Source organism: Trichechus manatus, unplaced genomic scaffold, assembly GCF_000243295.1.
Source record: "Trichechus manatus latirostris isolate Lorelei unplaced genomic scaffold, TriManLat1.0 scaffold00002, whole genome shotgun sequence".
Lineage (NCBI taxonomy): Eukaryota > Metazoa > Chordata > Mammalia > Sirenia > Trichechidae > Trichechus > Trichechus manatus.
The window spans coordinates 3441968-3465622 of NW_004443938.1; the positions used below are offsets into that span (position 1 = coordinate 3441968).

At 46.6% G+C, this 23655-nt stretch overlaps 1 protein-coding gene across 1 annotated transcript; it reads left to right on the forward strand.

Annotated features, from left to right (window-relative positions):
* Nucleotides 1-1408: 1408 nt before the first annotated feature.
* TTLL2 (tubulin tyrosine ligase like 2) lies at nt 1409-22983 on the forward strand. The gene is given in 2 exon segments (XM_012554557.1): nt 1409-1432; nt 21370-22983. Coding segments are annotated over 2 exon segments (1638 nt in total).
* Nucleotides 22984-23655: the final 672 nt, after the last annotated feature.

Consider the following 23655-nt stretch of genomic DNA (forward strand, 5'->3'; position numbering starts at 1 on the left):
GTCCGTGAGTGAAATTCTGAGAAGAGCATAACCTCCTTACAGAAAAACAAATTCAGGAAAGTTTGCCTTTAATAGAGAGCTGCAGCTCTTCCAACACTGATTTTGGCAAGAAATCCAGTGCCACTACAGTGGCCCTTGGCCAGCCCTCTCCCCTGTCACCCTCCTCTCTTCTCCCCCAGCCCCGCTCCCCTCAGGCTCCATCCACAGCACGGTTTCCAAGGAGACCGTCCTGGCTTCTGCTCTGCTGGCAGCCTGTCCTTCGTCTGAACCCTAATCCTTGAGCTTCCATGCTCAATCCCAACAAATCCCAAGCTGTCATTCTGCCCTCAACAGTTGACTTCACACATGGAAGTTCCCGAGTAAGTAAATTAGAATGTGTTGGTTCATTCACTTAACAAGCGTTTATTAAGCACTTGCTGCATGCCAAACATTGTTCTAGGTGTGATCACTACAGCAGTGAATAAAACAGCAGTGTCCACTCTCCAAAAACTTTATTCTCAACAAATCATGTGTGACGGGTCCATCGGTGATAAGTGGTGTGAAGAGCAATAACGTAGCTAAGGGCATCAAGAGAGGTGACCATGCCCTGGTGGAGGGAAATGGCTGCTTTAGGTAGGGTGGATGTGTTAATAGTGGCCTGAGAGACAGAGGAAGAGAACCACGAGCCGACCGGCAGAACAGAGCCCCGTCAGATAAGCTGTAAGTGCCAATGGCCTGAGGCAGCCAGGGCCCAGCAAGCCTGCAGTGCAGTGTGGAGTGAGACCATGGTCAGAGATGGGGCCGGAAAGGAGCAGGCCTGAGGATATGCCCCAAAGACGTGACAGCAGAAACTCAGATATCGCTATTCATAGCAGCATTATTCACAACCGCCAAAAGCCAGAAACAATCCAACAGACAAATGGATAATCAAAATGTGTGTATCTATACGATGGAATATTACTCAGCCATAAAGAGAAACGAAGTCCTGACACATGGAATGACATGGGTGAACCTTGACAGCATGATGCTGAGTGAAGTAAGTCAGACACGAAGGGGCAGACAGAGTGTGACATTAGGAAATACGTCACTTGCCCAAAGGATCTAGAGGAGGCACGCGTACAGAGACCGAAGGAGAAGAGAGGCTACGAAGGCTCGGGGCGGGAGAGAACTGGGATTTAGTGGTTAGCGGGTTCAGAGTTCCTACTTCGGGCGATGGTAAAGTGTGGGAAATAAATTGTAACGACGGTTGCAAAAACAAACAGAAAACAAAAGAAAGGGGTCCAGGCCAGATGACGTCCAGAGAAGGACTCAGGCAAGGATTTTAGATTTACTCTGAGCAGCGTGGCGACCACCGGAAGACTTTGATCAGAGGGGTGATGGGATATGATTTCACCTTTAGAAGGACCACTCTGGACACTGTGTGGAGGACATGGCCGTGGTGGCAGTGGAGGTGGTGAGACAGGGGCAGGTCTGGGATATTCTTGCCCTGGGAGCACAGTGTGCAAGCGTTCGGCTGCTAATAGAAAGATTGGTGGGTTGAAACTACCCAGCGGCTCTGTGGGAGAAAAGACCTGGAAATCCGCTTCCATAAAGATTACAGCCTAGGAAACCCTATGGGGCAGTTCTACTCTGTCACATGGGGTCGCTATGAGTTGGAATCGACTCAATAGCACCCAACAACCACATACAGGAGGTGCTGGTGGTGGGCGTAGAGAAGGAGAGCCAAGGAAACCTCTAGAAGTTTGGTTCCACAAAGAACTGGAGGAATGAAGCCGCTGTTGAGATTGGGGAAGACTCACAGGGGAGCAGATCTGTGGGGTAAAAACACAAGAGTTTGGTTTTGGACACGTTAATTTCTATATGTTACTAGATACCTAAGTGGTTTTGCTGAGTAGCAGTTAGATGTTGTTGTTAGCACTGTTGAGTCAGTTCTGAATCACAGTGACCCCGTGGACAACAGAACGAAACACTGCCCGGTCCTGCACCATCTTCGCAATCATTATCATGCTTGAGCCCATCGTTGCCGCCACTGTGTCAATCCGTCTCATTGAGGGTCTTCCTCTTTTTCACTGACCCTCTACTTTACCAAGCATGATGTCCTTCTCCAGGGACTGGTCCCTCCTGATAATGTGTCCAAAGTACATGAGACGAAGAGGTATGTTTGTTCTTCTGGCAGTCCGTGGTGTATTCAATATTCTTCACCAAGACCATAATTCAAAGGCATCAATTCTTCTTTGGTCTTCCTTATTCACTGGTCAGCTTTCACATGCATATGAGGTGATTGAAAATACCATGGCTTGGGTCAGGCCCACCTTAGCCCTCAAAGGGACTTCTTTGCTTTTCACACTTTAAAGAGGTCTTTTGCAGCAGATTTGCCCAATGCAATGTGTCCTTTGATTTCCTGACTGCTGCTTCCATGGGTGTTGACTGTGGATCCAAGTAAAATGAAATCCTTGACAACTTCAATCTTTTCTCTATTTATCACGATGTTGCTTATTGATCTAGTTGTGAGGATTTTTGCTTTCTTTATGTTGAGGTGCAATCCATACTGAAGGCTGTTATCTTTAATCTTCATCAGTAAGTGACTCAGGCTCTCTTTGCTTTCAGCAAGCAAGGTTATATAATCTGCATATTGCAGGTTGTTAATGAGTCTTCCTCCAATCCTGATGCCACGTTCTTCTTCATATAGCCAGCTTCTTGGATTATTTGCTCAGCATACAGACTGAATAAGTTTGGTGAAAGGATACAATCCTGATGCATACCTTTCTTGATTTTAAACCACACAGTATCCCCTTGTTCTGTTCAAACAACTGCCTCTTGATTTATGTACAGGTTCCTCATGAGCACAGTCAAGTGTTCTGGAATTCCTATTACTCAAAATGTTATCCATAATTTGTTATGACCCACACAGTCAAATGCCTTTGCATAGTCAATAAAACATAGAAACACATCTTTCTGGTATTCTCTACTTTCAGCCAGGATCCATGTGACATCAGCAATGATACCCCTTTGGCTCTCAAGGACTCATTCTAATTTTCTTCAGTTTCAACTTGAACTTGCATATAAGTAATTGATGGTCTGTTCTGCAGTTGGCCCCTAGCCTTGTTCTGACTGATATGGAGCTTTTCCATCATGTCTTTCCACAGATGTAGGTGATTTGATTCCTGTGTATTGCATCTGGTTAGGTCCACGTGTACAGTCGCCATTTATGTTGGTGAGAAAAAGTATTTGCAATGAAGAAGTCGTTGACCTTGCTTCTGGTAGGTGGAATTATTTTCCCATCAACCACGAGCCTGGGGGAGAGGACTGAGGTATAATAAAAAAGTTAAAATTAAAATTTGGCATACTGGTTCAGAGTTTCCTTGCACTTCACATTAGAGATTCAAGCATCAAAATGCACCTAGCGTCCTCTTGATTCTCACAGGGCAGGTATATGCTTCGGCACTGAGTGGGCACTTACATTTGAAGCTGGGGACAGACATACATTATAAAATGGTGGACGTTGGTTAAATCCACGAGCCAAGTCCACACAACAGAATCTAGAGAGCCCCAAAGAGTGTGTGTCTCAGCCGGAAGCTGAGAGGCAAGGCAGTCTCAGACCAATGCTGCTCAGGGAGCTGGTGTGCTCTGCTCACAACGTCCAAAACCTGTGAGGTCAGACACTGGGGGCTTAAGCCATTGCTAAGGCTGCCCGTATCTGAGAGCTATGGAGAACCAAGCCAGTCGGAGCTCAGGGCCCACTGTGAAATCCAGAGAAATACTCAAAAGGAGGCAGAGAAGTCTGGGGAAGTGTATTTGCTCATAGTACTCATCTTGGAAATGCCGTACGTTTCATATGGTAAGTCCACACCGTGGGATCTCTGTCAGTCAGAGCAACTCGACAGCGGTGGGTCTGATTTCTGGTTAAGCCCACACCATGGGGTTGCTGTGAGTCAGATCAACTCGATGGCGGTGGGTCTGGTTTTTGGTTAAGCCCACACCACGGGGTCGCTATGAGTCAGATCAACTCGATGGAGGTGGGTCTGGTTTTTGGTTAAGCCCACACCACCGGGTCGCTGTCAGTCAGGTTGCCTCGACAGCAGGGGGTCTGGTTTTTGGTTAAGCCCACACCACGGGGTCGCTAGGAGTCAGGTTGCCTCGACAGCAGGGGGTCTGGTTTTCGGTTAAGCCCACACTGCCTTTCCCTTATCGTTGGGTAACAGCAATCTGCTCAACTCGGTAGCTGGTCTCTTCTTTCTCAGCCCAGACATCTAAGCAGAGAGTGAGCATGGAATCTCTCAGGCTCACATGAACCTCTCAAATTGAAGGGGAAAATTAAACTCAGGATTTATAAATCACTGAACTCAATAATCCGGGCCGAGACACCCTTACTCATGTCTGGGTTACCTTCTGCAACTGTGTACACCACTCAAAGAAAATACTTGCCAAAGCCACCCTCCACTTCCTGCTCAAGGAGACAGTCAGAGCAGGAGAACTTAATTACACTTGGTTTTCACAGAATTTACCAGCATGTATGGCTGGAGGTCACCAATAATTAATGACAAGCACAAGTGTCAAACCAGAAAGAAACGTTCCATCCAGGTGCCATTATGAATTCCTTCCATTCTGGGCTTGCTAATTAGAAAATCCGCACTGTTTCCCTCTTGCTGGGTCTCACCGAGTCAACATCTTCGACTGCTGTGTTGTGCAGTTTTTATACAGTCCACGAAGCAAGTGATTGTTCTTGAAAGATTATAGCATTGCCTGTAATTGAATTGTTGTTGTTAGGTGCCGTCGAGTCGGTTCCGACTCATAGCGACCCTGTGTACCACAGAAGGAAACACCGCCCGGTCCTGTGCCATCCTCGCAACCATTGTTATGCTTAAGCCCATTGTTGCAGCCACTGTGTCAATCCATCTTGTTGAGGGTCTTCCTCTTTTTCACTGACCCTCTACTTTACCAAGCATGACGTCCTTCTCCAGGGACTGATCCCTTCTGACAACATGTCCAAAGTATGTGAGATGCAGTCTCGCCATCCTTGCTTCTAAGGATAGATGAGTGTAATTAAATAGGTGGCGATAAAACATTAACCATCAAGCCTCCGAGGGAACAGCATGCCAGAGTCCAAACAGTTCTGCTAGGAGGCTCTGAGATGGACGCAGCCCACAGGTTCTCGTCAGCTAACTTGGTCATGGACCACACGTGGGGCCGCGGACAGGCTCTGCCAGACTGGACAAGAACACAGGGGTGTGGCCTTAGCTGGAGGGGTGTTGGGGTCTCTAAGATAAACGAGGTTTAAACACAATACTGAAGATTCATGTTGGAAATTCAACTGCTTTTATGTCACGTAAAATATTTAGAAATCCACTAAACCAAAAAAAACCACTGTTGTGGAGTGGACTCTGACTCATGGCGACTCCATGTGTTACAGAGCAGAACTGTGCTCCGTCGGGCACTCTTGGCTGTAGTCTTTGTGGAAGCAGATTGCCAGGCCTTTCCTCCAAGGCACCACTGGGTGGATTTGAACCACCAATCTTTAGGTTAATAGACCAGTGTAAACTGTTTGTGCCACCTGGGGAAGTTAAGATTCCTCTAAGGTAAAGCAGGAGCCCTGGTGGCGCAGCGGTTAAGAGCTCAGCTGTCAACCAAAAGGTCAGCGGTTCAAATTCACCAGGTGCTCCTTGGAAACCCTATGGGGCAGTTCTACTCTGTCCTATAGGGTGGCTATGAGTTGGAATTGACTCAACAACAATGGGTCTGGTTTTTTGGTTTTAAAGTTAAGCCAGAGGAGGAGCACTAGTGGCACAATGATGAAGCACTCAGCTGATGTCATGGGTTGAATTGTGTTCCCCCAATATATGTATTGTAAATCCTAACCCCTATACTTGTGAATGTGATCCCGTTTGGAATAGGGTTTTCTCTGCTATGTTAATGAGGTCGTGTTAGTGTAGGGCGTGTCTTAAACCAGTCGCCTATGAGGTAAAAAACAAGCAGATCAGGCACAGAGAAGCAAGCAGAGGAGGTGAACGATAGATGCACAGGATCACCAAGGAGCTGAGAAACAGAAGCTGGGAAGAGACAAGGGCCTTCCCTGCACCAACAGGAGGAGAGTCTTCTCCTAGAGCTGGTGCGCTGAATTCAGACTTCTAGCCTCCAAGAAGGAGCCCTGGTGGCACAGGGGTTAAACATTCAGCTGTTAACAGAAAGGTCAGCAGTTCAAACCCACCAGCAGCTCCATGGGAGAAAGATGTGGCGGCCTGCTTCCATGAAGATTGCAGCCTTGGAAACCCTGTGGGGCAGTTCTACTCTGTCCTATAGGGTCGCTGTGGGTTGGAATTGACTCAGCAGCAGTGGGTCTGTTTTTATTGGTTTTAGCCTCATAAACTGTGAGAGAATAAATTTCTCTTTGTTAAAGCTGCCCACTTGTGGTATTTCTGTTATAGCAGCACTAGATGACTAAGACAGCTGCTAACTGAAAGGTTGGCAGTTTGAACTCCCCCAGAGCCTCCTCGGAAGAAAGACCTGGCTATCTGTTCCTGTAAAGATCACAGCCAAGAAAACCCTATGCGGGCAGTTCTATTCTGTCGCACGGGTCACCATGAGTTGGAATTGACTCAACAGGAACCAACAACAACAAAGCAAAGGAGGTCCCAGGAAGAAGAGGCTTCTGCTCCTCTAAATGAGCCCCCCTCCCCACCTCTTATCGCAGCCTCAGCGTCCACAGCTCACAGGAGGCCATGGAAAGAAGAAAACAGTCCACGCGGAGCTGGGATGAAGGCAGATGCTGATGAGCCCTTGGGTCCTGTCTTGTTACCTACTGCTGTCATAACAGAAATACCGCAAGTGACTGGCTTTAAAAAAATCAGAGATTTATCTTCTCACAGTTCTGGAGGCTCAGGTCTCAGCCTCACTGATTCCCTTCTTGTCAGCAGACTTGGGCGTCCCTTGCATCGTCGGCTTGTAGACGAGCCTCACCTGGCGTGTGTCTTCCCCACACGTCCTCCATCTGCGTCCACTCTGCCCTTTTCGTATCTCAGGAGGGATTAGGTTTAGGACCCACCCTACTCCAGGGTGGTCTCGTTAACATAACAAAGAAACTCTATTTCCGGGCAGGCTCACAGCCACAGGCGTAAGGTTGAGGGTTCCAGAACATGTTCGGGGGACATAGTTCAGCTGGAAGCAGGCCCGTCTTCCGAGGGGAGCCCCCACCTCTCTCAGCGGTAATGACCCCCACCTTTGTGAGGAAGCAGGGCTCTGCATCACTAAGCAACCAACACCCACCTCCCAGGCTGCCCTGTTTCCATGGGGCCTGCAGCTACTGAGCAGAGACCTCGGTGTCTCCAAGAGGGCCTTTCCTGCCTCCCTCACATCAAGACAAGCGCAAGATAAGTGCATGGGAGCCACTCCCGAAACTGGAGTGTGGCCTCCATCCCGGGAAAGGCCTCTTCCAGAGGGCAGGGGGTCCAGGACCTCTAGGAAGAGTAAGTACGTCTCTCGACAACAGGTTCCTTTTACAGCCTACCCTTAGTGTGGATTCAGAGGGGAAAGCACCCCTGACCTGGGCTGTATTACTTTGATACAGTTTTCAGCCCTCAAAATGTGTTATCAAGGGCCTATGAGGTGCCAGGTGCCAGCTCTGTAAGAGTAAACACAGAGACGTATGTCCGTGACGAGTGTTATCCAAGGGAGAGAACTTGTCATTTAAATGCACCCCATAGTTCCAAAACCATTGCCATCAAGTCGATTCCAACTCAAAGCGACCCTATAGGACAGAGTAAAATTGCCCCATAGGGTTCCCAAGGAGTGGCTGGTGGATTCGAACTGCTGACCTTTTGGTTAGCAGCCAAGCTCTTAACCACTGTGCCACCAGGGCGCCTCCATAGTGAAATTCAACCAAAACATTTTGAGCATCCAGAGTTTCCCAGGAGCTGTGATGGATGCTAGGATTGTACGATTGAGCAAGATACAGTCCAGTGGAGCCCACGGGCACCCGTACTGTGATATAGGACACCCCAGCTGTGCTATAGGACTCCTGGGCTGTGCTACAGGACAGAACATAATGTTTTCCATAGACAGGCATGGAATAGTGTGGGCTCCAGAATAAGAAGAGAAGGACCCCACAGCAGGGAGGAAGGGAAGCCTGCAGTGTGTCATACTGTGGTGGCTTGCATGTTGCTGTGATGCTGGAAGCTAGGCTGCCAGTATTTCAAATACCAGCAGGGCCACCATGGTGGACAGATTTCAGTGGAGCTTCCAGACTAAGACAGACTGGGAAGAAAGGCCTGGTGATCTACTTCCTAAAATTAGCCAATGAAAACCCTATGGATCACAACAGGATATTGTGAGATATAATGCTGGAAGATGAGCCTCTTAGGTTGGAAGCACTCAGAATACTCAGAGCCACACCAACGGACTTGAGCACACCAACAATTGTGAAGATGGCGCAAGGCCAAGCAGGGTTCTGTTCTGTTGTACATGAGGTCACCGTGAGTCAGAGCCGAGTCGATGGCGGAGAACTACAACAACAGTATTGACCTCAGAGGAGACTGAGGACATGTCCCACAGTGGAGAGAAAGGGAGGGTTCAAGGAGAAGAAGGCCCTCAAGTTGGGCTTTGAGAGCTAGGTGGGTCTGCAGAGAAGGGGCAGCCAGAGACAACCTGTGAGCAGAGAAGGAGGGTGGGGTGCGGGCCTGATGCTGTAGACGGCCGGCCTCATGGGGTGTCTGTGTGTCTGGAGTGTGGGATTCAGGACCATGGAGTGAGGGGTGAGGCTGTGAGGGAGATCAGGCGGCATGAACTGCTCGTGGAAGGCTTGACGTCTCCCTGGGAAGTGTGGACTTTGTGCCATGGGCAGTGGGATATTGTTGAAGGCTTTATACTGCTCTAAACACTGCCTTCCTATCTTTAGTTCCTAAAGAGGTGAAACCCTTGGACTATTTATAGCATTTCCATCCCAAGTCAGTTTAACGAGTGTTTCTTGAAGACGGGTACAATGCTACCTGGTCTGGAAGGCAAGACATGTACTGCAGTTGCCCTTGCCCTCGGGGAGGGTAAAGTTTTAGTGAGAAAACAGGGATTTCCTTGTAATTAACACAGAAACAGAAATGGCGCGTGGCTCTGATTTTGAATAACAAGTAATCGCTCTGGGTTTAGATCAACACCAACCTTTATTCAGAAGGACATTGACGTGGGAGCTCTTTTTTCTCCCCAATACAAACATTTATACATACATTGTTACGTGACTCTAATGGCTCTCCCCATACAGTGACAGCACACTCCTCGTTTCCACCTCTGATTCCCCGTGTCCATTCAACCAGCTCCTAACCCTCTCTGCCTTCCCATCTCACCTCCGGTCAGAAGCTGCCCATTTAGTCTCTTCTATCTGCTTGAGCTAAGAGGCGCACTCCTCACGAGTATCTCTTTACGTCCCACAGTCCAGTCCAATCCCTCTCTGACGAGTTGGCCTAGGAAATTGTTTTAGTTCTGGGCTGATAGAGAATCCAGGGGCCATGCTTTCCAGGGTTCCTCCAGTCTCAGTCAGCCATTAAGTCTGGTCTTTTTACTAGAATTTGAGTTCTGCACCCCACCTTTCTCCTGCTCCATCAGGGACTCTCTGTTGTGAACTCTATGGGGCAATTCTACTCTCTTCTACAGGGTTGCTATGAGTTGGGATCGACTCAAAGGCAATGAGTTTGCTTTGGTTTTTTGTTTATATATACATATAAGATATATACATTTTTTTCCCTTACTGTGAGAAGCCTTCTCTGTTCCATGTGAACGATACACCACAACTACAAAGTCTGCATCAGTAAACGGGGGAGAACCAGGCAACGGCCATCCCCACTTCAAAGAGTTGGAGGAGGACTTTTCCCCACCAACTGGCTGCACCGACCTAGGAGAATTTTTCAAAAGGCCTACAGCCTCTATTTTATCGTATTTAATAAAAATGGCATGTTTTGTATGTCTAAACAATTGACTTCTAAATTTGCAAATCGCTGTGCTGAGCAGTGTGAAAAATCAGTGGTGTGTGTGGATTTTGCACTCACGACAAGATGGCGCACGGCTCTTTCATAAGTTTGCAGCACGGCTGGAACCACGGCTAACAACAGTATAACGTTCAAGAACCTACATCCGCACAAGAGAGACGTGCCAATACAGGCTATGTGTGATCATCATTCTGGATGAACTGGGAAATACTGCTGGAGTTAATTTCTAAAACCCTAACAACGGAGGTCCCTTCATCGAAGTATCAAGTTTGATTTCTGCATCTTTGGCATTTGTGAGATGTAAGTAGAAACACTGGTTACAATCATTGCCTGGCGTTTTAGTAGAAAAATTAGTTCTCTGCGTCGATGGTGCAAGTGGTCTGCTTTAGGCTACCAACCTAGAAGTTGGCGGTTCAAACCCCCCCAGCACTGCCACAGAAGAAAGACCTGGCAATCTGCTTTCATAAAGATTATAGCCAAGCAAACCCATTGGAGCAGTTCTACTCTGTAGCACATGGGGTCACCATGCGTCAGAGTTGACTCGACGGCAATGGGTTTCGCATTGATGGAACCTGTTTGCTTTCATGTACTCTGATTTCAGGGTCACCTAAGAAGGAACCCTCTCCCTGACCCCTAAACACTTCCTCAGTCAGTTCAGTGGGAACTGGAATTCATGACATTGATTTACACGGGTTAACACTTCAGCTGAAATGGAAAGTTCCTGGGAGGCGTCTGTACTTGAAGGAGCTGACCTTCATATTGTTAACTGCCATTGCTTCAGCTCTGGCTCCTGGAGACCCCACGGACAACAGAGCGAGACGTTGCCCGGTCCTGTGCTATCTTCAGGAGTTTTGGTGTGTTTGAGTCCATTGTTGTGATCACTGTGTATTTTGAGTGCCTTCTGACCTAGGAGGCTCATCTGCCAGCACTGTGTCGGACGACATTCTGTTGTGATCCACAGGATTTTCATTGGCTAATTTTCTGAAGTAACCCACCAGTCCTTTCTTCCTAGTCTTAGTCTGGAAGCTCTGCTGAAACCTGTCCACCATGGGTGACCCTGCTGGTATTTGAAATACCGATGGCATAGCTTTCAACATCACAGCAACACGCAGGACACCACAGCACGACAAACTGACAGGCAGGTGGTGGCAGGAGTTAACAGTTTGTACTAACGGGAATGGACCTCCAGTTGCCTGCTGAGAGCCCGTTTGGGAAGGAAGAGGGTGTGAGAACTGGGGCCTGGCTGGGTATGAGCCAGCTGTGACGTGGGGAGTGACTGTTCCTGCTTACTCTTGGTCCAGAGTCCATCTTCAGGGAAAACCTGTGGCCTGCAGTGTTGGTACATTGATCTGGGCTCGTTCCTTTCCCACAGAACCCAGCTGCCTGGGACCACCACCAAGGCATGGGTAAGAGGCACCTTTTCCCCCTTCACAAGCCAGGAGAGTTTGTCCCGAGGGCTGAGCCAGCCTCAAAGAGATCGTAAAAGTCTGTAATTATATTAATTATCTAATAATATGTAAGAACGTGGCTTCTGGAGCTCAAGGCCACTGCTGCCCGTGCGATGCTGTTCAGGCTCTGACTGAATCTGCTTGTGCTAAAGCCAGCGCAGGTATGAGAACATCGCTCACTTGACAGCACCCATCTTTTGGCAGTGTGAGAGAAGGCGGGTATGTTTTTACTTGTTCTGGTTGGACTGCAGTTTAGTTAAATGTGTGTGGATGTTTTCCTCCTGGATGAGGACTTTGACTTCAGGAATTTCCAGCATGGGTGTTTCATAGTAACAGACTTGGACGTAAACAGAAGCTTTCTCTACACCCCCTGCAGCTCGCAGGCAACAACGTGGCTGTGCTCTGCTCAGCCCCCGGGACGCCAGCGTTCATGTTGTCTGCGCCTGATGCTCGTCCATCCATCGGCTGTGCTGGGACGGGTGGGGACAGGCCTTTCTCTGCCGAGGGAAGCAAGCACAGCAGCCTCTGCTTTCTGGGCCCGCATCTTCCCATCTCTCTCCCTGGCTTTGTCCTGGGGAAGGCCTCAGATATGTTCCATGGTTCACTTTTATGTGGAGACGTGACCTCAGCATCTTGGAATACTGCACAGGGATTCGGTACACACCAGGCCTCATCAGCATATGAGCTGTTTTCAGGGTTGGCAGGTCAACAGTACCAACCTTCCTTCTGCAGCTACACTCTCCCACGGACCATACCTGTAACCCAAACTGTCGTCCTCAAGTAGAGCCCGACTCATGGCAACCCGAGTGTGTCAGAGTAGAACTGCGCTCCACAGGGTTTTCAGGGCTGATTTTTTCAGAAGTAGACTACCAGGCCTTTCTTCTGAGGTGCCTCAGACTGTAACCTCTAACCTTTCCTTTAGCAGCTGAGCATGTTAACCATTTGCACCACGCAGGGACTTCATAAGTGTAACGCTTAGTCTTCATCTCCTACTTCAGAAACTATATCGAAACGCAGGTTGGAAGCCATGATGTTAGTCATATACAGTAAAACCTGCAAAAGCCAGAACCTGTGTAAGGCGCAAACCTGTCAGAGAAGGAAAACGTGAATATTTTCCAGAAATAGAGAGTGACAGAAAAGTGTAAGACTGCACTCTGTCAAAAGCGGAAAACTGGTAAGATCCAGAAAAAGCAAGGTGCTCTTGCCACATTCCAGCTCCCCCAGGTTTCACTGTAACTGTATCTTTCAGTCAATTCAATCCATTGCCATCAGGGCGATTCCGACTCATAGTGACCCCATAGAACAGAGTAGAACTGCCCCATAGGGTTTCCAAGGAGCAGCTGGTGGATTTGAACTGCCAACCTTTCGGTTAGCAGCCAAACTCCTAACCACTGCACCACCAGGGCTCCAACTGTATCTGTAGTACTTTTTAAAAAGTGAAGGTTGGCAGTTTACATATTCTTAGGAAAATTATGCTTTGACACACTTCAGGCAAATCTTGACGTACCTGTATGACCTCACATAAGGCTAGAGCTAACGTTCCAGGTACGGCTGTTAAGTTTTGAGACAATGTTTAGTGATTTATAGAATAAAGTCTGTGTAGCCATTTTCACTGGACCGTTCCATCTAAGTTCTGGTTTAAGACTGAGCTGGTGAAATTGATAGGTGTCTCAGCTTATGCCCTGATGTTATTAGGTGCTGACTCATAATGACCCTAAGGACAACAGAACGAAAAACGGTGCTCCCTGGGGTAGTTGTTGGGTGCTGTCAAGTGGGTTCCGACTCATAGCGACCCTAAGGACAACAGAAGGAAATGGTGCTCCCTGATAAGTGGCAAGTATTTTTAAATCATGAACAATGTCGTATTATCTTATGTTTATGTTACAATATACAATTCAATAGTATATTTATAGCATATTATACATTTCCTTCCATCGCACATCAGCCAGTCTGTCATACTGTGGTGGCTTGCATGTTGCTGTGATGCTGGAAGCTAGGCCACCAGTATTTCAAATACCAGCAGGGTCACCCCTGGTGGACAGGTTTCAGCGGAGCTTCCAGACTAAGACAGACTAGGAAGAAGGACTCAGTGGTCTACTTCTGAAAAGAATTAGCCACTGGAAACCTTCTGAATAGCAGTGGAACACTGTCTGATGTAGTGCCAGAAAATAAGTCCCCAGGTTGGAAGGCACTCTAGAGACCACTGGGGAAGAGCTGCCTCCTCAAAGTAGAGTGGGTCTTAATGATGTGCATGGAGTCAAGCTTTCGGGACCTTCATTTGCTGAGGTGGCATGACTCAAAATGAGAAGAAACAGCTGCAAACATCCACTAATAATGGGAACGTGGAATGTACGAAGTATGAATCTAGGAAAATTGGAAGTCATCAAAAATGAAATGGAATGCATAAACATCAATATCCTAGGCATCAGTGAGCTGAAATGGACTGGTATTGGCCATTTTGAATCAGACAATCATATGGTCTACTATGCTGGGAATGACAACTTAAAGAGGAATGGCACGTCATCAAAAGGAACATTTCAAGATCTATCCTGAAGTACAGCACTGTCAGTGATAGGATAATATCCATGCGCCTACAAGGAAGACCAGTTAACACGACTATTATTCAAATTTACGCATCAACCACTAAGGCCAGAGATGAAGAAACTGAAGATTTTTACCAACTTCTGCAGTCTGAAATTGATCAAACATGCAATCAGGATGTATTGATAGTTACTGGTGATCGGAATAAGAAAGTTGGAAACAAAGAAGAAGGATTGGTAGTTGGAGAATATGACCTTGGGGATAGAAATGACGCTGGAGATCGCATGACAGAATTTTACAAGACCAATGACTTCTTCACTGCACATAGCTTTTTTCAACAACATAAATGGCAACTATACACGTGGACTTTGCCAAATGGAATACACAGGAAACAAATTGTATGTGTCCACTTGACCGCCAGAAGAACGAACAAATCTGTCTTGGAAGAAGTACAGCCAGAACGCTCCTTAGAAGCAGGGATGGTGAGACTTCTTACATACTTTAGACATGTTATCAGGAAGGACCAGTCCCTGGAGAAGGACATCATGCTTGGTAAAGTAGAGGGTCAGCAAAGAAGAGGAAGACCCTCAACAAGATGGATTGACACAGTGGCTGCAACAATGGGCTCAAACATACCTACTATTTTGAGGATGGCAGTTTGAACTCACCCAGCAGCTACTCGGAAGAAAGATCTGACAATCTGCTTCCATAAAGATTTACAGCCTAGAAAACCCTACGGGGCCGTTCTGCTCTGTCACCCGGGTCCCCATGAGTCAGAATCAACTAGAAGACACACAACAACAGAACAGCAAAGGAGCTCTGGAGAGTCCTGGTGGCATAACGATTAAGTGCTCAACTGCTAACCAAAAGCCTGGAGGTTCAAACCCACCAGCAGCTCTGTGGGAGAACGACCTTTATGATCCCATAAAGAATGTTGTTGTTGTTAGGTGCCGTTGAGTCAATTCCCACTCATAGTGACCCCACATACAACAGAACAAAACACTGCCCGGTCCTGCGCCATCCTCACAATCCTTGTTATGCTTCAGCCCATTGGTGCAGCCACTGTGTCAATCCATCTCGTTGAGGGTCTTCCTCTTTTTCGCTGACCCTCTACTTTACCAAGCATGATGTCCTTGAAGATTACAGCCTAGAAAACCCTATGGGGCGGTTCTCCTCTGTCATAAGGGGTCTCTATGAGTCAGAATTGACTGTACAGCACCCAACAATAACTCAGCTCCTCAGTGCACAGGTAACCCCAGCCTGTGGGTGTTTTCAGTTTTTGTTTTTTTAACAATTTCCACATGTATAATTCAGTGACGTTGATTACATTCTTCGTGTAGTGCAGCCATTATCACTATCCTTTTCTAAATTATCCCACCACCATTAACGTAACCTCACTGCCCCTGAGCAAAACCTCCCCCTTTCCCTTCCCTCTCACCCCTGGTAATCAGGAAATCTTTGGTTTCTACATGTTTGCTTATTTCATACAAGTGAGATCATACAGTATTTGTCCTTTTGCACCTGACTTGTTTCACTCCACAGGATGTTTTCAAGGTCCATCCATGTTGGGGCACACATCAGAACTTTATTTCTCTTTACAGCTGAGTAATATTCCATAACAACGATGGTGAGGATGGTGCAGGACCAGGCAGAGTTTCGGAACCGACTCTACGGCACCTAGCAACAAGAGCAACAACACTCCATCATCCGGATAGACCACGTTTTGTTCTCCGTTCAGTTGGTGAACAGTTCAGTTGTTTCCACCTTCTGGCTGTTGTGAACAGTGCTGTAGTGAACATTAGTGCACAGGTGTCTGTGTGTGTTCCTGCCTTCACTCCTCCTGGGTATCTACCTAGGATTGGGATTGCTGGGTCATATGGGAGTTTTAGGCTCAATTTTTCGAAGACGCATTAAGCTGTTCTCCACCATGGCTTCACCATTATCCTTTCTTCCCAGCAGTAGACGAGGGCTCCAGTTTCTCCACAAACTTATCAACACCAACTGTTTTCTGGCTTTTGGATCATTGCCATTTAAATAGGGGTGAGGCACTATCTCCTAGTGATTTTGATTTGCATCTCCCTAATGGCTAATGAGGAATCCCTGGTGGCGTAGTAGTTAAATGCTAAGGCTGCTAACCAAAAGGTCAAGAGTTTGAATCCACCAGACCCTCCTTGGAAACCCTATGAGGCAGTTCTCCTCTGTCCTTTAGGGTCGCTATGAGTCAGAATCGACTCGACACAAGGGGTTCGGTTGGTTTGGAATGGCTATGACGCTGTGTTTGCTGGCCATTTCAATGTCCTCTTCTGTGAAAGGTCTGTCAAGACCTTTGGCCATTTTTTGATTTGGTTATTTGTCTTTTTGTTGTTAAGTTTAGAAGTTTTTTAAAATGTATTTTGGATATTAGACCCTTATTAGATATATGGTTCCCAAAAGTTTTCTCCCAATCAGTAGGGGTTTTTGTTTGTTTGTTTTAATGATGGCTGACAGCATGAGGCCAGTGCTCAGAAATGGTAACACAGAGAACAGACAAGTGTGTATCTCACACGTTGCTCCGCCCAGGGCCCAACAACCCCTGGTCCGTCTTCCTCCAGGAGTTTCCTGTGAAGATGTGGCCTTGGCCAACAGCTGCATCCTGCCCACCTCCCCAGGGATGGGGCCCTCCTCCTGTCCTCTCAGCTCAGAGCAAGGCAGGAAGGGAACAGCCGTGATTATGAGAACCTCCGAGGTGCCTGGACGTCCACCCGTGAGGAAGAGAACTCTGAGCCATGAGACGGGTTAGCTCCCCATGGGCTCAAGCACCCTGCTCCAGAGGGCACTCGGCGTTGGCGTTGCCGCTGCAGAGCTAAAAGGTGCACTAAGGAGCTTGCACTCCTGTGTTTTTCCAAATTGGCAGTCTTTACCACCCAGGCAAACTCCACTGCCATACCTAAAGAGAAGGGAACAGCCTCAGTCAGCTGCAAAAATAGTGTTTCCTCCTTGTATGAGTGAGGGAGGTGACAGTCGTTGGGTGGAAGGGCGAGTGCGTCCCTGACAACAATCCCTTCAGAGGCCTGTGCTCCTCTCGTCTGGACGCGCCCTGCGGGGGCCTGTCTGTCCTTCCACTGGCTGTTACCCTCCATCATAGCACGGACCACGACCTCTTCACGCTACAGAATAAAGTCCCTCCTCTTCCCCTCCCCTGTCAAGGTCCTCAGGACTCGTCCCCAACCTAACTGGGGGACACATTGCTACATGTACTCCCCCCTCACAGACTTTTTAAACCAAACCAAGCTATTGGCTGCTGTGAGTGCCCATCTTAGGTGCCTAATGCTGCTCCAACAGAAATATCATGAGCTGGGGGCTTTAACCAGTGCAAATGTATTTTCTCACAGTTCAGGAGCCTAAAAGTCCGAATTCAGGGCACAAGCTCTAGGGGAAGGCTCTCTGTCAGCTCCAGGGGAAGGTCCTCATTTCAGCTTCTATATCTGGCGTTCCTCGGCTCCTTGGCAATTTTTATGTGATTTCTATCCTCCCCCGTTTCTGCTTGCTTCTGTGTCTAATCTGCTTTTTTTTATAACTCAGAAGTGATTAGGTTTAGGGCACATCCTACACTGCTATGGCCTTGTTAACATAACAAAGAAAACCCAAATGGGATGACACCCACAGGGACCTTGTTGTTGTTGCTGGGTGCCATTGAGTTGATTTCGACTCCTAGTGACCCTGTTTAAAAAAAAAAAAAAAAAAAAACCGTTGCCGTCGAGTCGGTTCCAACTCATAGTGACCCTATACCATAGGGTTTCCTAGTCTGTATTCTTTACAGAAGCAGACTGCCACAGCTTTCTCCAGCAGAGCTGCTGGTGGGTTCAAGTCGCTGACCTTTCAGTTAGCAGCCGAACACTTTAACCACTGGGCCACCAGGGCTCCTTCAATCCGTAATAGTATCTCTAAATCTGAAAGAGGCAGGATAAAAGAAATTTCAGGTAACTTCAGAACAAATTTTATTGAGACGACAAAAAAAAAAAACTCTTAATTATGCATTTGGTCTCCCAGTGAAATTATAACAGGAAAGTGAGTACTTGGTTGAAATGGAATCTACAGTGGATGAAGCAACAGAACCCCTGAGAATATTCCTAATCTCACTCAGCCGTCCACTTCACCTCTCCAGAGGAGACCTGACTGGTGGTCTTGGCGTTGTGGTAAGAGGGGACCTAGGTGGGTGGCCGTGACTTGAGGGCAATAACTCACATTGCCATCACTGTCCCTCATCCGCTGATCTCAGCCCTGCGGAGCCTAGATGGCCCTTCACTCAGCCATCTCTTCCAGGGTGGAGCACAGCCAAGCCAGGCCACTTCACTGCCTTGTTTCAAGCCTCTTATCTGACATGTGCATCCTCAGGTTTGGGGGACATGTGGGAATTTCCAGAAATCATCTGCTATTCGATTTGCTTTGCCTGACTCAGTATTTTCCACATTGGTTTTGTGGAAAGGTAACGGATGTAGCACACATTGTAAGAGTCCTGTGATCAGATAAGTTTGGGAAACATGGCGCATGTGTTTTTAACCTTTATTTAATCTAGCTTCCATGAATATTTGATTACAGACCCCACCCCACCCCCACCACACACATACGCATTTACACACTGCTTGAAATACTCAGTATTGTGGATTGAATTGTGTCCTCAAAAAGTATGTATTGTAAATCCTAACCGCTATGCCTGTGGTTATAATCCCATTTGGGGTTGAGTTGTCTTTGTTGTGTTAATGAGACGGGATTAATGTAGGATGAATCTTGAGCCAAGCTCTTCTGAAATATAAAGAAACTAAATCAGAGAGCAGGGAGAGAGATGGGGGAAGAGAGATGCCAAGCCACATGAAAATCGCCCGGGAGCAGAAGCTCAGAAGAGACAAAGACCTTCCTCCAGAGTGACAGAGAGAAAGCCTTCCCCTAGAGCCGGCACCCTGAATTTGGACTTCTAGCCTCCTAAAGTGTGAGAGAATAAATTTCTGTTTGTTAAAGCCACCCACTTGTGGTATTTCTGTTATAGCAGCACCAGGAGACTAAGACCCCCATTAACACCACTGAACACAGTTGGAAAACATCGCTGTAAGTTGAGAGGGTTGAGGTCTTCAATAAACATGCTGAATTTGCATGTTCCTTATCACAGCAGGAACACTGGAAAGCTAGACACTTACTCTGTGGACACTGCTTTTGTTCACAGCTCTTCAGAAGCCTACTTGGAGCCATCATCTTAGTGTTGCTGACATCCTCAGTACTAGTGGAAAATAATCTTTAATGCTGGGTTCAGACTTGGAAACGAGCTGACGTGGAAACGCGTTGTTTCCATCCCTCCCTGCATCCTCCACCCAGCTACAAATCTGGACAAAAAGGTGAGTCAGCAGGGTAATTCTCTCCCTCTCTCTCCTCTCTGTCTCTTTCTCCATCTCTGTGTCTCTCTGTCTCTCTCCTCTCTCTTTTCTGTGTCTCTCCTCTCTGTCTCTCTCTGTCTCTGTCTCCTCTCTGTCTCTGTCTCTCTCCATCTCTATCTCTCTCCTCTCCTCTATCTCTCTCCTCTCTGTCTCTCTCTCCTCTCTGTCTTTGTCTCTCTCTCCTCTCTGTCTCTGTCTCCTCTCTGTCTCTCTCCTCTCTCTCTCCCTCCTCTCTGTTGCTCTCTCTCTCTTTCCTCTTTTTCTTTTCTGGTCAAAAATGGCTTCACCGAAAATACAGCCTGTGTCAAAATATTCCCATGACATATCTGAAAACTACTAAACCAAAATTTGTTCCTTTTGCATCAACCATAACCTCTCAAACACCACATCATTTCTACCAAACGACTTATTTACGTGGCCTTATGTGATAAATTAGTCACGAACAATACTAACACTGTCAAAGAAACAAATCAAATTTGCCTTAACTAGGAATGTTTAATGAACACCTCATCGTAGGACTTTGGAAATATACACTGTCTTCCAAGAGACTTTGACATGTTCTACCTTTTTCTAGATCGTAATGAAATGTTATGCTTCGTCAGCAGCTATGATTTTCTCAAAAGCTATCTTGTTTTTCCTTGAAAGTTCAGAAGAATGTTGAATCTTCTGTTTCCTATTTCTCTTTCAGAGTGTGAGGCCCAGACTTCACATCATCATTGATTTTGCCAAATGAGTTTTTACAAACTCAAATTCTCCTTCTCTACTATTTTTCTCACAAATTACCATTTATTTGAATGAGGCAGACCTCTGGCCACTAAAACTCTTTCAGTGGTCCTGGTGTGAACAAGTGGGTGCTTGGAGCACCATCAGAGGTGTCTGAATACCTTCCTTAAACTCCTCAAGCGAATAAAACTCTTACCACATAACACCATTGTTTTAAGCTTCTTTTAACATATCCAGATTCATTTAACCATAAAAAATTTGACATTAGTTTTTTGGTGTAAATAATGTTCACTTTTTAAGCCTATAGGACTCACCTACTGACCTAACGTTGACTGTTAGCCTCAGAATGCTGGTGGTGGAATTGCAAATGTTTTAACATCTCATTGATAGAGTGTCATCCCTCCCTGGGTGGCGCAGTGGGTTTCTGATCAGTGGCTAATCTAAAGATTGGCAGTTCAAACCCACCCAGCAGTACTGCATAAGAAAGGCCTGACAATCTGCTTCCACAAAGATTACAGCCAAAACCCTATGGATATAAGTTCTACTCTGTAACACACGGGGTTGTCATGAGTTGGAAATCAAGTGGACAGCAACAGATTGTTTATTTTTTTAAATAGAATGTCATGTACAGTTAAGCTTTAAATAGATAAAGAAGTGCATGGGCAGAAATGCATCTATTTTTGTAGAGGTAGCAGAGATGGGCATATTTGTGAAGAAAGACACGTAGATATCATGGCAGGTACAGGCCAGACAGCTGGGATTATGAATCAAAATATTGTATCTGAAAGCTCCGCTAGATCACCTCGGCCCTCTCCTTGTTACTGAACCCAGGAAGGTGGGTCTTTGTCTGGCACACTCAGACTTGCCAATGATCTGGACACCAGTCTTTGAGAAAGAGAGAGTAATTTTATTGCAATGCGCAGAGCAGGGAGCCGGGAGGAAGTTCCTCAGATCTGACTCCCCGAGCTATGGGGAAGCCGGGCTTATATGTAATTTGGGCAGCAAGATGGCGGCCGTGAAGGTGTACTGGGGAGGGAAAATCCTAGAAGGCGGCCAGGAAACAGGAAGTGATGTGGTTCTTGTTGAACCTCTTGCTTTGGAATGGGGTCTGGGTGATGATTTTCCTTCTGATTCGTTCCTCCTGTTGCTGCGTCCTCTGCTGAGGTCAGTCAGTGGTCACAGCTGGCCCTTCTGTACATGCAGGGTGGGCCAAATCTGGCTTGGCCTAGTTTATGGACTAATGGAAGTTTACTGGCATTCGTAGTGCAAGGTTACCTCTTCTAACCCTTTTCTGATGTCTATTTTTAGAAAAGAAAATCTTACCTAAGGGCAGAAGATGAACATTCAGGGGCCGTCATGAAACCACTGGTGTTCCACGTGGATGAAACCACCCCTGCAGTCATGCAAAGTGTCCTCCTGGAGCATGGTTGGAATAAATTTGATAAACGAATGCAAGATGTTGAAGACTGGAACCTGTACTGGAGGGCTTCGTCTTTTCCAATGATCAAGCATGCCAACCTCAAGCCTTGGCAGTGACTGAATCACCACCCAGGAACAGCCAAACTCACCAGGAAGGATGATTTGGTAAAGCTCCTAAAGTACATGAAGGGGGTCTACAGCACTTCCCTTTATGAATTCATTCCTCTGACGTTCATCATGCCCAACGACTATCACAAGTTTGTAGTGGAGTACTCCAAAGAGAGACAGATGCTGGGTACTATGCCCAGCTACTGGATTTGCAAGCCCGCAGAATTATCTCATGGAAGGGGCATCATAATTTTCAGTGACATCAAAGACTTAGTCTTCGATGATACATACGTAGTGCAGAAATACATCTGCAACCCTTTTGTTGTCGGTAAGTATAAATGTGACCTCCGTATTTATGTCTGTGTCACTGGCTTTAAGCCTCTGACCATTTATATTTACCAGGAAGGGTTAGTGCGGTTTGCCACAGAAAAGTCTGACCTCAGTAATTTGCAAAACAATTATGCCCACCTGACCAACAGCAGCATCAATAAATTGGGGACCTCCTACGAGAAGTTCAAAGAAGTGGTCGGCCATGGTTGCAAATGGACCCTCAGCAGGTTCTTCTCCTATCTCCGCAGCTGTGATGTGGACGACCTTCTCTTGTGGCAAAAAATCAACCACGTGGTCATCCTGACGGTGCTCGCCATTGCTCCGTCAGTCCCCTGTGCTGCCAACTGCTTCTAGCTCTTCGGGTTTGATGTTCTGATTGATGACAATTTGAAACCATGGCTCTTAGAAGTCAACTTCAACCCAGCCTTGTCCTTACACTGTTCCACTGATGTGTCAGTGAAGAGGAAACTCATCCACGATATCATCTAATTGATTCACATAACTGGCCCAAGGAACAAGGGGAAAGGATGTGGCCATGCCTCCGAGGGTGATGCCAATGTCTCGTTTGCCAAGAGTGATAGAGGTAGACTCAGTAAGGTGTACAGTTCTCCACCTTATGGGTCTTTCTTACAGGTCACAGGTAGAGCATTCACTAGGGATGAACCCGCTATGGAGAAAGTTGAAAGAACATGTCCTAAAAATACACAGACCTCCCAGCTTACAGAACGAATGAACAAGCAAAATGTACTTCTAGCAATAACAGAGCTGCCCAAGATCAAACCCAAGTTAAGGAGCAGGCACACGCCACACAAGTCCTTCATTCCCTACGGTCCACGCATCCAGGCGCATAGCTGCAAGATGAGCATCTCCCCAGGTCTCCAACCAGACAGCAGAGAAGAGCCTGAACCCCAGGCAGGCAATTTTGTTCTCATTTTCCCTTTCAACGAAGCTACTTTTGGAGCTTCCAGGAATGGATTAAATATCAAAAGGATAATTCGAGAGCTCCGGAAGCTTACAAACAAGCAACCAACCCAAGTGGCCAAAAATGAAACAAAAAGAAGGTGACGTGGAGCTTGGAAACCAAAGACTCATATCCCAGGGAAATCGATAGTTCCAGTCCCATACTAACTACCTCATTGGGAATATATATATGAGGGTGTATATAATTATAACAACTCTGACAAAGTATAACATGTTCAAGTGGTGATTAACCCCCAGCACGTGTTTATTTGCTCAGAGATTTTGGGAAAATAGGAGTCCCTGGTTGGTGCGAACCATTAACACACTTGGCCGCTAACCAGAAGGCTGGTAGTTTGAGTCTACCAAGAGGCACTTTGGAAGAAAGGCCTGGTGATCTATTTCTAAAAAATCAGTCACTGAAAACCCTGTGGAGCATAGTTCTACTCTGACACACATGGGGTCACTACGAGTCAGAGTCGACTTGACGGCAACTATTTTTCTTCTTCTTGGGGTAATATAACCCAGTCCCTTAAGTGTATTGGATATGAGCTATTACAATTATTTTATGTGTTTATCTAACAATGAAAAAATGATTATTATAAACATTTTTAAAAGATTCTTAGGTGACAACTGTCCAAAAAAGGACAGGAATTAACTTTTTGGTTTTTAATCCACCATTTTTTGTTCAAAATTCTTTTTCTCAACTTAATGATCAGTCAGTCATTTAGAGTGAATAAAATTATTGAAAACCCAATAAAAATGCCCAAATGACTCTGA